At 46.5% G+C, this 16,250-nt stretch overlaps 1 protein-coding gene across 5 annotated transcripts in view; it reads right to left on the minus strand.

Moving 5' to 3' along the window:
• Positions 1–1,935: 1,935 nt before the first annotated feature.
• Positions 1,936–16,250, minus strand: part of PDE4B (phosphodiesterase 4B) — a 216,464-nt gene continuing 202,149 nt past the window's right edge. For 4 of the 5 annotated variants that reach the window (XM_056355648.1, XM_056355649.1, XM_056355650.1 and 1 more), the window contains 9 exons: positions 13,922–14,015; positions 10,622–10,800; positions 9,936–10,034; positions 9,635–9,799; positions 9,125–9,224; positions 8,264–8,418; positions 8,044–8,166; positions 6,837–7,019; positions 1,936–4,021 (listed from right to left, as the gene is read on the minus strand). In XM_056355648.1, coding sequence (XP_056211623.1) covers positions 3,656–4,021; positions 6,837–7,019; positions 8,044–8,166; positions 8,264–8,418; positions 9,125–9,224; positions 9,635–9,799; positions 9,936–10,034; positions 10,622–10,800; positions 13,922–14,015 — 1,464 coding nt within the window. In that variant the 3' untranslated portion in view covers positions 1,936–3,655. Of the gene's footprint in view, positions 4,022–6,836; positions 7,020–8,043; positions 8,167–8,263; positions 8,419–9,124; positions 9,225–9,634; positions 9,800–9,935; positions 10,035–10,621; positions 10,801–13,921; positions 14,016–14,764; positions 16,062–16,250 lie in introns of those variants that run through there. The other variant, XM_056355651.1, reaches the window with a different exon arrangement.

The following is a 16,250-nucleotide window of genomic DNA, read 5'->3' on the forward strand; positions in this document are numbered from 1 at the left end:
CGGGGGAAGGTTTACGGCTGGTGGAAATCCCCGCTGCAACCCCAGCTCCCTGGCCTCAGTGGGAAACTGTGTCCTGGAGGACGGCTGCCACTCGGCCGCTGCTGAAGACGGGGCTGCTGGCACCAGCCATCATTAACACTGGTGGCAAGGAGGGGACAGTGTGTGCATCCTCCTCTCACAGCCCCAAGGCTGGAGGTCCCAAGCCCATCCGGCTGGGCTGGGGTCCTGCACCATGGACCCCGCACACATCCCAGCCCCTCCTGGCCCAGCCCCAGTGGGTGTTGCACACCCCAGCGCACGCCTGGGCTGCGCAGGCCGGTTGCATTCCCTGGTTGCAAGCTGCAGTTCCATGCACAGCTGGTTGCACAGCTGGTCGCATGCCCCAGTTGCAGACCTGGGAGCCACCCCCTCTCCGGAAAGACACATTTCTGCACCCTGTCTTCCTGCAGGTTGTTTCTCATCCTGCTTCCCCCAGATATCTGAGCAGCAAATACACCCCCCAAATGTATTCCCAGCCCCTTCGGGCGCAGCCAGGACCTGCTGGGGGGTCACTGGAGGCAGCACAGCTACACCCGCAGCGGGAACACTGGGGAGGGGGAGCAGGCACCCATCAGCACCGTCCATCCGCTAATGAGGAGGAAGCACCGCATTGCTGCCGCCACACGGACGGACGTGCTTTGGATGCTGAAGGAAACCACGCGAACCCCACAGGGTGCTCGGGCCGGTGGCAGTTTTGGATGGGAGGCCAGGAAAGCAGAGCCAAGAGGTGTCCTCATCCCCCGAGGAGAGGAGGAAAAACGGCGCCAGCAAGCTGCCCTGCACCTGAACTGGGATTTCCCACCCCAAAGTGGAAGGGAAACAAAAAGGATTTGGGTTATCTGGCAACACAGCTGCCATGGGAGCATTCTCTCTGCTGCTGCTGAGAAGGAGAAGTGAAAGGCGGCTGTTATTTCAGCGCCAGAGCAGCACCACCACGTTTGCATGTACTAATGAAGCCGCTGCCTGGCAGAACTAGGTCACTGGAAGGCAAAGCGAGCGAAGGCGTGCAGGGGGGGGTGCAGGCAGAGGGGAGGGGGCCAGGGCACAGCACCCTGCCCCTGGGCACACCGCCTCCCCCCAGCATGCCCGGTGGGGCTGGTGGCTCACCCACAACTGCAGCACTTTGCTGTCCGTCCCTGCTGGCCGCTTTCCTCCACCCAGAGCTGCAAATGGTTTTTCAGCCCCATAACCCGCTTCCCATCCCACACGTCCCCTGGAGCCACGGGCACAGCGCCGGACGCAGCTGCCACAGCAAAGCGTCGTGGTGGCGGGCACGGGGCTGCCCCTGCTTCCAGCCCAGCGCACCCAGCTGTGGTGTCAGCTGCCCACCCCGGCCAGCCGAGGCTGAAGCCTCATCTCGGAGCCTGTGGAGCCCCACGCCATGCTGCAGCAGGGTCTCCAGCACCGCCAGCTCCCCCGGCATCACCCGCAGCGAGAGTGGCACCGTGTCCCCACCGCCCCCTCGCCCTCGTGCTGCTGGCCGGCAGGATGTTGTTTTTACTGGAAAGTCAGTTGTTTTGGGTCAGGCGGGGACATGAAAGCATCCCGCGAGCTGGCCCCGGTGTCGCCCTGTGCCGGGCGCAGGCTGCGCGACCATTGCCTTCCTGTCTGCACTGCCTTCCTGTCGCCGCTGCCACCAGCACCGGTCCCCGCTCCACCGCCAGCTGCCGCTCAGGAAGATGAAGGTCTCGCAGCCAGAACGATGGAGCGGGTGGCCGTGCCCTCCAGCCGCAGAAACCCTTCTTTTCCGTCCGTAAGAGAAGGGTTCCCCGTGTCCGCTGGGTTTTGCCACCCGAGGGTCCACTGCTATCGCTGCCCTGGTGCTGGTAGCACAGCCGCCTTCGTCGGTACAGCCCGCGCCACCCTGTTAACAACAGCAGCACCAAAAACAACAGCCAGGGTCATGCTTTCATTTATTCACTTCATATAAAAATCTCTTAAGAATGCATCTGAACACAATATATAATACTATAACATACATTGTGTGAAACTTTTGGAAACAATAAAATAACCACCTGGAACAATGCAGTGTTCAACAGACATACAAACCCATTGATCATGCACAACTGTGCTATTTCATTAACTAGTTAGTCACAAGTTGGACCAAAAGCTTGAAACATATTTTACAAACTGAGATTGACACCGCTCACGATGCCGGACAAGCTTTGTCAGAAGAAGTTTCACAGCACAATTATTACATCAGTTCACATTTTTGTCATAGAAATTCACATTGGGTTGTTCAGAAATTGGAACGTGACATTTAAAAGCCGGCCTGTCCATGGGGGTTTCTTTTCTCTGGTCCCACCCCCCACCCCCACCCCCCTCTAGGTTTTCAGCACTTCCAACCGCCTGCCCGCTGCCCTGGGGTCCGGTCATCGAGCTCACACCACCCCCCCACCCCCCCACCCCCCCCCCGCAGGCGGCAGCCACCCAAATGCCCTTCCTGGGTTGCGTCTGTCTCTTCAGCTATGTTCAGGTTCTTGTATTTTACGCAATACAAAAGGTTACAAGAAAAAAAGGCAACTCTTATTCCGAGTTTTCTACACAATTAACATTGCCGCCGACAGGCAATGTTAATTCATATAAATTAATAACTTACAAAACATTACAGTATATACATTACGTAATAAATACACTGTTATAAACAGTAATGGAGGTGTTAGAGCTCAAGGCAGTGCAGGAGGAGGACGGTGGACCTAACCCTAGGAAACGTGAACGATAGGCGAGAGAAACACAAATATCTGAGCGTGCAAATTCCACTGAGCCAAGGAGCTGCCGAGGGGGAACGCGCGTCACACGCTGCCTTATCACGTTACTTATATATGTACTGTGCTGTGCCATGGAAACAAACTACCCTCTATCCTGCGCACGACAAAAATAAAACCCCATTGAGGAAAAAATACTGTTATTCCTAGCAAGCGAACAGAGATGGTGCACGATGGCATGAAGTGACTTTAAATGGGTCGCCTGGGGTGTTAAGATGACGATTAAAGGTGCGATAATGCAAAAGAGGGTTTCCCTTCTATTTAGTCTGTAAAAGTGATTAACTGCAATAAAGTGACAGGTATTGCCCATGAAAAAAAGGAAGACTGCTTCTTGTAACAGGAAGAATCAAAAAAGTATCTGTCAATTTTGAAACACTTTGCGTTGCTTTTTATACTAAACTCCGTGTATTTAATTAATAGACTCTTGAAAAGACATGAAAGTGTTTACAAAGAAGGCACACAGGTCTGCAGACAGGTGGTCAGGTGGACAGGTTTTATATGGAGAGTTATTAATCAGTAGTTTCTATCAGTCTAACTGGTATAAATTCCAAAACTAACAGTATAAAATCTCTCAGTTGTGTGTCGTTTACTCTTCAGTCATGACCCAAGCCAGCTCCAGGACAGGACAATGCTCTCAGCTGACAAGGCTTAAACCACAATGTAAATCACCTGTTAATTTCCTGAGCAATCATTCACTACACGATCTTTAACCCTGACTCCAATCTCAAGTAGCTGGGAAGATCTTTCAGCCCATGTCAGACACAGGCCTCAGACCCAGGCTGCAGGCTAGCCCGTGAGACTGCCCGCGTGCTCATCAAGTGTTTAAAATCCACCCACACAGCGACAGGACATTATGTGTCGACAGGAGACGTATCTTCTGTCACGATTTCTATGTTCGCCTCCCTCTGTGAATCCTCTTCCCCTGGGTCGGCCACGCAGAGTGTCTTTGTATTGCTGAAGTAGCTGATGCTCTCGCCGTCCTTCTCCGGCCCATCTGAATCCTCCTCCTCCAGCGTCAGTTCAAACTGGAACTTTTCCATCAGACTCTGACAGTCCCTGCCCCGCTCCTCCAGTGGAGGAGATGGGCTCTGAGGTATCATGCTCTGGTACCAGTTCCTGTTGTCCTCCAGCGTATCCAGGATGTCCTGGGCATCGGGCTGCACCAGGTCAGCCCACGTCTCCCAGAGTGGATGGACGATATAGTCAATGAACCCCACCTGAGGAACACAGGAACGCGGCACACTTAAGGCCAGGGAATGACTAGGAGCAGGCTGCCGTCTAAAAAGTTCAGATGCTGTGAATACATGACTTTTACAAGCAAAATACCCACCCCCAGAGCAAGTCCCCAAACCAGCACGGTCTTGATCGCAGACATAATCATCTGATACCCACAGCTGCACCTGCAACGTTGGGCTAGGTTGATGTCTGCAATCAAACCTTGGATGAAAGTTTAACTAAAAGCAGGAGCCAGAGGAAAACTCGGCGACGGAGCTGCCAACCCCATCCCATGCTGCATGCGTGCCTTTAAAGATCCCTGCAGATGCCTGGTCCGGACTAGCCTTGCCCTGCAGGAGTCAGGGTGAGCCATCACTTTGAAGGCAGAACATCCCACCGAGAGATGCTTCTTACCAGCTGTTAGTGCAAGAGAGGCATTTTAGACCATCATTGCCTCTACCCCAACTGCACTGAGAGAGCTTGCTGTGTCTGGGGTCGGACCCGCTGGTGACCATGGACAAGGCTGGTGCGCTGATGGCAACGCCGCCGTGACCCCAGCGGAGGCACACGTGTGGCTGGCAGCTGTGAAAACGCCAGCGCGCCCCAGGCCAGCAGCTGCCCCAACGCCGAATGTCACTGCTCTTACGGAGCCAAGTCTGACCTCTAGGTGTATTTTACCACTGTGCGTAGTTTGTACCTACTCTGAACTCTTTCACAGTCCTGCCTCTCTCTATGAACATTTCAGCATTTCTGCTCTACTCTGCCAAAGCAGGCACCGCGTTTTGCTGCGGAGCTGGCGCTGGTGGAGATTTCCTCTCCTTTCCTTTTGTTTCGGGAAGAGCGCAGAAAGCTGGTCAGCTCATCCCAAGAAGTACTCCTCTCACACGAAGGCGACAGACCGCTGCTGCCCGGCTCCTGGGGACAACATGCCAGCGGTGGGAACAGCAAGGGCTGTGGCCGAGCCCGTCAGCCCTTCCGCCGGCCGGCGCGTAAGCTCTGAGCTAAATCATTTTTCAATTGTCTGACTAAGAGGACGTACGTCCAGGATGGAGAAAGCTGAATAGCCGTAAAGAGGATTGAAATTCTTCTGTCTTGGCAGAACGCGTCCCTTCTCTCCTCGCTCTGCCGGACAACATTTCTGTGCAGCAGGAAAATGGCTCTCAGAGGGGCCAGACTCAACGTGCAGATGTTTGCTTTGGAAATCACACATGCCTCCTTCAGACACAACAGGATGTCAATAGAACCATTAACATTCAATTGTAACATACTGTGGAGGCAGCTTAAACAAAAAGGTGATGAAAATTTCCTGCAGCACATGTTCCGGAGAACTTTTAAAGTGAAAAAAAAAAAATATTCTGTATGGTTAGTTAATGGTTTCACTGCCACCCAAAATGCTCGGGGGCCATACAGCACCAATGGCCTGGGATCGGTCACTTAGTCACCAGGCCACTGTTTTTTTAAACAAACATCCCAAATTATGGAATAGCTGGCCAGACAGCTGACCACCGATCTTCCAATATTTTTGTGATGTAAAGAGGTAACATCTGAAATACTTGCGTACTATTTTCCAATTAATTCCTTGTTTTGCTCCAGAATGGATGTGCCACCTCCCTTCCTCCTTTGCCACTAGCTGGGATTTCAGAGGTAGCCATTTTGTGCAATTCCCATTCTTTTTGCATAGCAAAAATACCATTTTGAAACCTCTGTGAAGTGCGTATGTGAAACAAAAAAATTAATTGGAGCTCACATGCGGAACACATGGGCATTTTCTGGCCAAGCCTGGCCAAAGGATTCATTTCTTGTTAGGTTAACAAATAAGACAGATTTTTCCAACAAAATCACCAAGTGGTTGAGTGAATAATTTTGAAACCACTTGGCTTAGCCGAAGAGGACATTTGGAAATAATTATCATCAATTTTGTTACTTATTCAAGCTGAAAAACCTCGATGATGACTTGCTCAAGTCATTTAAAAACAACAACCAAGACACCACTATATAAAGATTGGAATATGTTTAGACAAACATAAATTACCGACTTTGTTACAGCCTAACTGGGTGAAATTTTACAGCCTGTGCTACACAGGTCAGAACAAAATCTGACCTTGAAACCATTGAATCCATGAATCAGAACTAGAGATGAGCCAATTCATCCAAAAAAAAAAAAAAAAAAAAAGGCAGCGCCATCTCCTTTAAGGTTTGTATTGACCTAAGTAAAATATTTGACTTCACCTGGCACACAGCAGCTCCAGCAGACCCCTAACTTAACTGGCCAGATCACGCTCTGCAAAACTGTTCTGCACGAGGCTCAGTAATGACTGATGGCCAGACCTTTCCAGCATCCTGAAGTGGATCTCAGCTGGGAGAAGCTCCTAACCCTGCAGTTTCAACGGGGCTGGCATTGATGTAAATGTCTAACACGGGGTATGACGTCAGTAGGTTTAGGAGGTGCTAATTAAGGAGGCTGGAGGGCATGAAGGCAGAAGAAACCTGGCAGAAGGAAGGGGAGGAGATCAGAACTGCACTTTTCAAGCCTGGGGAACAAAAGGAAACGAACTCACTCTGGAAACTGGGAGAGAAACAGGGCAAGATGAACATGCATTTGGAAATGAGGAGACACCAAGGGGTACATAAAGGAATCTGAACAGCCTCGCCAGTCTGTATGGGCTTCAGGCACAGCTGGATGTCAGGGTCAATCAGAACCAACCCTCTGAACAGCTGGCTGTTTGCCTAATTGTGCTAGAGAAAGCAGATGAATTTTGTCTCAGTTTTAAAAATACAAGCTTAGGCAGTACGAAAATGCAGCTCATGGCCAATTACCTGCGATTTTTCCACTGACGCTGTGTGTTTGTCGCACATTGGACTGATTTCCATTCCTCTTTCTCGCTCTTTGTCTCCCTGCTGGAAGAACTCCTCCATGATCCTGTCCGTCCACTGCCGGTACAGCTCCAGAGACTTTGTGGGATTACTCAAGTCTGCACAATGTACCATATTTCGGAGAACCTGCAATTACATTAATCAGAAAACTCATAAAATCAAATGCAAAAAAAGAGGACGGTTTCAAGCTGTATCTGCTTGCTTAATTCAGAACATCTAACCACAAGACTCCTCGATTTCCAACAGCCTATAAAAATATTAACATCGTAACATCTCTGTATACGAGACTCGCTGCTATGGTCTGCTCCAGAAGTACAACGGGCTGCATGTTTTTCAGACAACTCGGTACTTAGACGGGGTGCAGTTGTGGCAATGGTAATTACATCATACAGGTTTGTTTTTGAATGCAGGTGCTTCCCACCATTCAAAATTTATTTCCATGCTCTCAGATGGTTAAATGCTCCTACTTTATTAAATGAGTAATATCCCCTCCACGCACACAAAAAATGTGCCTGACTAAGTGTGGTCGCAAGGACTTAAGACAGCAACAGGGTGACCTGTTTTAACATCAGCAGTCTTAAATAAAAATGACGGGAGTTTTCCCATGAGTCTGTTCTAAGAATTTGGCCATCAAAGTGGAGAGAAGATCAGGATGTATCTTGTCCTACTAACTACGTAACCCTGTTCCAGTTCTGCTTTGTCATTTCTGTAAATCAAGGATTATGTTTTAGAGAGAACAGACTGTACATGACTGATGTCTCAGAGTGAGAGCTGCTTTTTGTGTGGAGCCACAAACTAGAATCTTGCACCCCTGCAATGCTACAGCAATCTTACTGTGCTTTTTTGACAGGAGAAACAAACGGGAGAAAGCAGCAAGGGCATTCAGGAGCCCTCAAAAACTCGGCCCTCCAGATTAACTTCAGCAGAATGCGCATGTTCGCCGTTCCATGCTCTAAGGGTTAAATCCCCTTTACCTAAAGGATATGGGACCACCTTGTACCCCTTCATGGTGCAGAACAGAAGAAAATGCTGAAAATTTAGGTCAGTAGCTGCTGTATATGGTCCATTCAAAAGCCAGAGTGCAAACAGGAACATAGTTTCTTCAACCCTCAACCAAACACACAAAATCCAGGAAACTCGGCTGACATACCTGTATTCTGTCTGTGTAGTTGTCCAGAAGGAGGACTCCTGAACTGGTCACCTTCTTGGTTTCCACCATAGTCTTCAGATCAGCTAACAGACTCATGTGCTTTGACATGTCTGTAGCCAATACCTTTACAGAAGTGAAAACAGGATCTCAGTACAGGCAAGCATACAAAGAAACCAGGGGTTTTGTCTAAGAGGAGGAGCACTGAGTGCATGGGTCATACCATGTCGATCACCATCTTCCTGAGTGTCTGACGCTGTTTCTTGGTCAGGTTCTGGAAGATGTCACAGTGCTCCTCTTGAAGCAGTTTGAAACCCACAGCAAGATGGTGGTTCTCCAAGACAGATTCGTCATTGTACATCAGGGCTAGTTCGGAATCTAGCAAAGCAACACAAGTATGTGACTCCAGCATGTGAAATGTGTGACTTCTAACAGCAAACGCTTGTCCTGGGTACTGAAATGTTTATCTGTATGCAATACATCGGGAAAGGTTTTCTTTTTTTGCTTAATGCATGCCAAGAGCGTGCGGTTTTCTAATCCGAGCACATATGTATATAATATAAACAGCCCTTGCTCGGTTCTAATGAACAAAATAGTACTCAGTTGACTTAGTTACGGGCTTTAGAATCACTGACAACAGAAAGCATGAATCCTGCAAACACACTTTCCAAAAAAGAACAATACCCATATTTTGGAATCAAGTAACATGCTTAGCCTGTTGCAGCAGAACACAGTATGAAACACGGTATTTAGCTTTATCGTTGTCAACAGCAATAGCACTATTTATCTTATAGTAATGATCAATTTTGCACTCAGGACTGGACGAATTATTATGCGTTAGCAAGTAGTCGTATTCACAAGATTCAAGGGCACTTTGCAAATTGCACTACAATAGCTTCCTTTGTTAGGAATTCCATTTTAATTACTGCTTTATTTCAAAATGTCCATCTAGTTTAGTGCACAATATTTTGAGAAAGTAATGCAGCCTGAAAGTTGTAATTTGTGACCGTGCTGTAATGGAAAATGCATTTCCATTAGTTTCCAAGTTTGCAGATGAAGTTATTGTGTTTGAAACAAAACTCACTTGTATTAATAAGAAACTGATTGGAGACCCCAGGGTGATCCACATCATGAATTGCAGCTGCAAAAATTGCAGCAAGAATTTCCAAATCAGTGAAGACGGCCTAGGAAGGAAAAAATGGAATTTGTCAGGCAAATCCTTACGTTTTATCTCTCAACAGTCTGGGACGCTGATTCAGAGAAACAAACTGTGCTTTAAAAATTAGTTTTCTGAGGACAAGACATTACTCAGAAGAAAGGCCTAGAAGCAGCATGTGCTCTTTAAGATGAAAGAGATTACGGGCAAAGGTGCTGCTGAAATTTCGTAACGGTGATTTCCCTGGCAGTAAAGGGAGCCCTCAGAAGAGCAGGCAGCATGCTGCTTTTTGCCAGTTGCGTGCTACCGGTCCTTGACTCAGCTTAAGGTTTTTCTGCTACGTTCACACAGGCAACATGGTGCTTTTAATCTGCCACCCCACCCTGGAACGTGATGACCGCCCAACACAAAGCACTTCGCTCAAACTAGGGAACTCACATCCAGTGCGGGGGTGGAGAGCAGAACATGTGTGGACTGGGCAACATCAGCGGCATGGAGGCTGTTGTGGTAAGCTACATCCGAATGGTAGTGGTCCTCCAGCGTCATCATGTACGTCACAAACGTGTCTGAGGAGATCTTGAAGGTTTTTAGTAGATCTCGCTCCTGTACAATAAATGGTAGAAGCATACACGCATTTATCAAATAAAGTTGTCACACTGTAGAAGGCAACAAACCAGAAAGCAATTAGAAACTAAAATAGTGTTGTAAAAGAAGCAAATTGGATCAGAAGATCACGCACCTGAAATATAGCATACATAATGCAGGTGAGCGGCCTGTTGTGGGAATACCTTGCAACATTAAATATGTTCAGTCCCCACTTATTTAGATCTTCCAGTTCCTTTTGAAAGGACAAAAACAGAACCGTTACAATATTTTTCAAGACATTTATCACTCTCATGTCTTTTGCATTTTCCAACAGTTTAAACAGATGCAAATTCAATCTTGTGATAAGTGTGTGAGTGCATGAACATGCATACTTAATTAAGTACGCGAAAACAGAGTAACTGTGAAGGGCTGCTGCCAAAGAGCTTGTACAAGCAGATGACATTTCTTTGTGGGGCAGGGGAATTATTTATGATGTGTGTTTCCAGGTAGCAAGAAGAAATGCCCTGACAGAGACGAAGGCCCCACAGCCAGTTTGCTGGATATGGTGTTTGCTCTCCTCTGCATTCATCACATATTTTTTCATTATTTTAGGGGTATTTTCAAGGAATTTATGAACATAGAATATGCTGTTAGGGCCTGGTACCATTAATTAAAGCATTTGTAATGGACACATCACTTCAGAGATACTGACTGCAGGTTTGGTTGTGGTTTTTTTTGGGGGGTGGGGGGTGGCAAGGGAGGGGGACAGGCCAGCCAGCCAGTCCATTCCTGGCTTCCAGATAACTCTAGTTCTCCCAGAACTGCAAGAATCTGTCATACCTTGGCCAGATGGTCTTCCTTTTCTGTTTTCACACCAAATCGTGAAATGCTGGTGTTATTTAAGCTTGAACTATGCATTAATTTTTTCACTCCACTGATCTGTGTCATGAGCTGCTGTTTTTTCTTCTTCTCTCTGTCTTTCTGGGTGGGAGAAGGAATCTCCACATCATTCTGCTTGTCTGTAACAAATAAAGGTGAAATGAGTCAACATGGTTTGCAGGGTGAACACTCATCACGCCACTCAAAATCAGCCCCTTAGCCTTCCTGATTAAGTGGCTCTCCACACCAGTTCAAACCCATGTGTTTCTGCCGGGGGTCTTCTCTAATTTTGGGACCGAACTGAACCAAACCCAAAGCAAACCAGGCACACAACCTCTGTTTGCCCTCTGCAAGACTGAATCTTCCCACTGAGCCCTGCTGGGACACGAAGTGCCAGGCTGCTTTCATCACAGCCATTTTCAAGCCGCACTGCTTTGGGACACGGCACGTGTCCAGGAGTTAGCTCTCCATGCCTGAAGGGCCCCAAGTTCTGCTTATGGCTAGATCTCAATTAATTTTGGTTATGTATGTTCAGGAAAATAAAATATATATTCGAGAAACACATTTTTCCTCAATAAAGTATAGAAGCATCGATTTTTGCATTCACTCTACTGATACTTATTAGGGCCAAACTCATCTCCATACCCCCTGCTCTTAAAACACCAACGCAATTAACAAATCTGTGTCAGCGATTCATTCAAGGTTTGCCCTTTACAAACATACACAGACTAACATACAATGCACAGGCTGTATTTCTGTCGTCATGCTCAGAGACAGTAAGAGCATTGGGGCACATTAAGTAGGCACCTCGTGGGGCACAAACTTGGCTGCAGAGCTGTGCTTAAGAAAAAAAATCTATCCGCATATGCTACTTACTGCCTTTGCAACTGATTTATTTGCTGGGTGAAAATGGAGATACAATGGCTCAACTTTCACACTAACCATTTTTTATGAACTTTTAGAAAAGGCTCTTTGCACCTTTGCATCTCTGAGGACCTCCAGAAAAGACTAGGCATCTAGGCACCAGTTACTTTTGCCTTGGTTGAATTAAAATTCTCTGAAATAAGAACTACCAGCGTGTCTGCACCACTGCAATTAAGAAGGAAGCCATTATTCACAGCAATAGTCAAGCTGACATCAACGGGTGTTTCCCCTGTGTGTTTTTGCTGAACAGAAGGACTTTCCTCTACATAATCTCCTTAGCAATGACTAAGGTTAAGGCAGCACAAAATGGACATTCTTGAGCCGAAATCTCTAATTTGTTAAATCATGTTCCCATCGTGGTGGCAGCAGCAACATCCCTCGCCCCTCAGGAAAGGGCATGTGCCGAAAGGTCATCGTGATCCTCCCCATTTACGTGATGTGGCCAACAATAAACCCACTGTTTTCTATCTTTGTCCTTCATCCAGATCCAAAGCTGGCATCCTTGCTCTCGCTGACCAAACGGTGACGGCAGGACTGGCCCCTCTGCAAAGGACGTCACTTCCTCAGCTCATTTAATATGTCAGGAGACTGAATGAAGTCATGTGATCCGGTGCTAGTATCTGTAGGTTATCCCCATTGAACAAACACTGTTTGGACATAAATTAATGTCCTCTCTGCATATTTGTTTGTTTGTTTGTTCAACCTCCTCAGTTATAAGACTCCTGTTATTTTGTGTGTTCAGTTAATTTTAAACCAAGTTGTTTTTTTTTTTTTTTTTGGGGGGGGGGGGAAGTAAATCATAAAAATGTAACAGCCTGACTTCCTAAAAAAAGCTTTAAGAACCTTTTAAAAGCTTTACTAATTTATTTTTAATATGAGCAATCAAGTTGCAGTCTGGCCCAATCTGGAGAGCCTGCACCACTCGGCATTAGCGCAGCACTAAGCGGCCGAGCGGCCCTCAGACTGCCACAAAACGGTGAGGACGTCACCATTACAGAACATGTGAGCAAAAGCAGAATAGGGAGGAACAAGACCATTGTCAAGACCTGCAAAAGGAAATGCAGTTACCTGACCCAGCCTGAGCTCAGGGAATAATACAGCCCTGTTAGCACCAGCAGCAGCTTCAGCTAATTAGTCCCCGCTGAGACACAGACTCGCTAACTCGAGTGTATGTGTGGTTTATCAGTTTTATATCAGGTCCACAGTATCAAGCCACACCGGGTATTTCTGCTGCAGCATATCCTGCTCCAGAGACATACGCCTACTGGCAAAGAACTGATGAACAACAAACTCCCAGAAAATGCCATGGTGTTCATGCTTCCCGGCGCGTTGTGTACGCTCCAGGCTCCTCCAGCTGAAGAAGTGGCCTGCTGGCTGGCAGCTAGGCAGTCTTGTTTCTACTCCCTGTATTAATTCATGTTCTGGATGTTACGATTAAGCTGAGCAATAAGACAGGGCCCATGGATTCCCGCAAAGCAGCTACAGGCTTACATGGATTATTAATGATGTGATGTGTCCAAAATGCATGCAGTAGTTGCAGTTGCAACTGGCTACTGAAATCACTTTAAAATCCCTTAATGGAAATAATTGTGTGTCATACATTGAATGCATTCTGGGCCATCATAACCGCAGGGCACGAGTCCCCCACGAGCTCCGGCATCCCACATACATTCAGCATTTGAAGCTGTTGGACTCAGAGATACGTATGTGAGGGTCCTGTGCTAAGCTTCATTTTATATGCCAATGGTCACAAATTCTAAAGCTGCTTGAAAACACAGGAAATTATATTTTTCATAACAAATATATTTTATAAATGCAGAGGATTAATTCACATCAGTAGTCCTACGAGCTCCAACAAACCTAATGAAATGCAAAATATTCTCTTTACCCTTCATTCTCACATCCAGTGCAAAATGAGAAAATACACACAAATATATAAAATGTCCGGGCTGAACCTAAACCCTGTCTCTGAAGGGGAAGATGCAGCTGGATGAGGCAGCAGTTGCAGAGATGAGAGTATGCAGTTGGGCTTGTGTGACTTTGTCCTTTAAGTAAGGTCAACGCAAAAATCAAACATTGCATAACGCAGCTCCCAGTCGCTTAATCCATCTGAACAGCAAAATCTTTTGAATTGAAGAAGGAATTCTTCTGTGGGTGGCCTTATTCAAACACCGTATTATTTTCCTCCCCATGTCCACTTTGGAAGTGAAAAATCAAAACATTTAAATAATGATCTGCCCCAAAGGAAAACTGGGCACAAGCACCTACTGATGGCTATTAGGCTGCCATTAATCGTTATCTTTGAATCACCCGAAAGCTTGGGATGCAACGCCTTACCCAGGAAAGTGTTGGAAATGTACTCAGACACCTGGTTGCCGGAGCGGCTCATCTCAGAGAGGTGTGTCAGCTCCCGGTTCAGCATCCTCTTGAACTGGGAGGGGAAGAGCACAAACACAAAGGTGGCATTTTTCTGAATGTTTTTCCAAATTAATACAGCTTTATCACAAGCAAGTCCACAAACAAGATGTTAAAAGCAAAATTCTGGAGATACCTGGAATGGAGTCAGCGACACATAGTTTCATTTAGATATACTGTTCAGCAGCAGCATCACTAGATATTTCTTTTCAGTACCTTAAACTACAAAATTCATTTCCCCCAAAGATGCATATTAGGTTTTACTGCAACAAAATGAGAAGGTAATGTTTCAGAAAATCTCTGAAAGATCAAATTCTTGTATTGTTTTTAAGTTCCACATCCTATAACCTTCTTTTGTTCTCAATTTTGTAAGTTTGCTCCATTTTGAATTATGCAAGTAAAAAACTGCCTATGTTCAGCACATAACAGAGATATGCCACAAATCTGAAGATCTGCTTGGATCATTACAGTAAAATCCAGGATTCGAGCATTTGTTCACCCAGCTATACAAGCTATGGTCCTCCTAATTTTCTAATCACACATTTTCATTGCTGCATCATTTTACCCCGCAACAGTGAATTCCCAAAGGGGAAAAAAAATCTACATACATGTATGCTGCATGCACAGTACACACATATGTCTATCTCTTGCCATACAGTACGCACAAATAACCATTTTAAAAGCATGTTTTCCTTATAGAGCTTTTATCCAAGCAGTACAGTACAAAACCCCAGCCATTTATAAGCCTTCAGGATTTAAACCCACCTTAATATAACCCCAAGATACAGATAACAAATAGTTTGCTTCAGGCATTTTGGAAAACTCCACGCCACCGTCCACAAATCCTCACGGAGAAATCGCCGGTCAGACAGGAGAGCTTCCTCGGGCACACCGACACCCCCTTCCCCAGTCAATAAAAAAAATCAGTGTTCATCAAAGCCAGAGATCCCCCAACGCCCGGCAGTTGCTAATCCCAGACAAAGCCAAGCTTGGCACAGCATCTTTGCAGAGGGCTGAACGTGGGTGTATTTGCTCGCAGGAGAGAATAATGAAATCAGGGATTGCACGAAAAAACGAGAACTAATCCAAATGTATTCAGCTGGATGGCTGGAAGCACTTATGAATTATGAATTGTCCTGGTTGCTTAGTTGGCTGAAGGGGGTCCCCACTCCACATCAGCTTTGCTCAGCTGAACTGTACAGCAAAAAAATGATGCTGGTTTCTGCGGGCTTGCCAGCTTTAGTAACACAGCCATCTTTTTAGAAGGAAGATTAAAATGGAGGAAGCTCTGTGCATATTTAAATAAGTCAAAAGTAGGCAGCAGCCTCTTCTCCGTTTCTGCTTTGTTTTAATCCTCTTCATTACAGAGGATTTTCAAAGCAAGTATTCACAGATGGATTTTTAAAAGCATAATTTTTCACATTTTCCATGTGATCATACGTTTTTCCCCCTACATGGTAAATGGCAAAATGCAGCAATGTAGCAAAATGTACCTTTGCCAACTGGAACTATTTCTCAGGTAAAAGGTATAAGCTAATAATAACCTTAAATCTGTAAGGTCAGCCTGCAATTAATAAATTCTTTTTTACAATATATTCACAATCCCAATTGCAAGATTTAATCATTATTGTAATTTATTTTAAGCTGAAATGCAACCACTTTACTAGGAAGCTGTAGCTGTCCTTTTAGCATCAAATCAGAAGAAAAGCACATTGTCCTGGGTCTGACAGAGATCACAGCAAGGAGTCACCGCCGATGTGCTGCACTCGCCCTGCTTTAGGATGTCCTTGGTGATTGCTAGCTGTAACACACTGCACGACAGCGGCCAGCACGCCAAAAATAAAAGTGCAATCTCTGGTCTAAAATTATTTACTTCCTCCAATTGCCTTCATTAAATGTTATCTATCAGCCTCGCTTGGCATGACATCATGAGGCTTCCTCGTGTGCTCTGGGACGTGTGGGACATGTGGGGCACCGGGGCAGCCTGTGCTGCATTGCACCCCTGTCCCCACTGCAAGAGCCCGCACGCAGGGAGAGGCAGAACCCGCACACAGCCCGTGCAGAGCTCCCCACTTGCTGGACCAGCACTGAGCACCACAAAAATCACGCCTCACTGGCCAGGCATGGCTCCAGCTTCTGCTCAGCACCGTCCAGATGGAACTGCCGCTCAGCCTTTTGGCCATAAGAACCACACGGTGCAAATGAAGTTGCAAACCCACCTCCTTCTCTCCTTGAATTTATGATTATCAGA

Source organism: Falco biarmicus, chromosome 11, assembly GCF_023638135.1.
Source record: "Falco biarmicus isolate bFalBia1 chromosome 11, bFalBia1.pri, whole genome shotgun sequence".
Taxonomy (NCBI): Eukaryota; Metazoa; Chordata; class Aves; order Falconiformes; family Falconidae; genus Falco; species Falco biarmicus.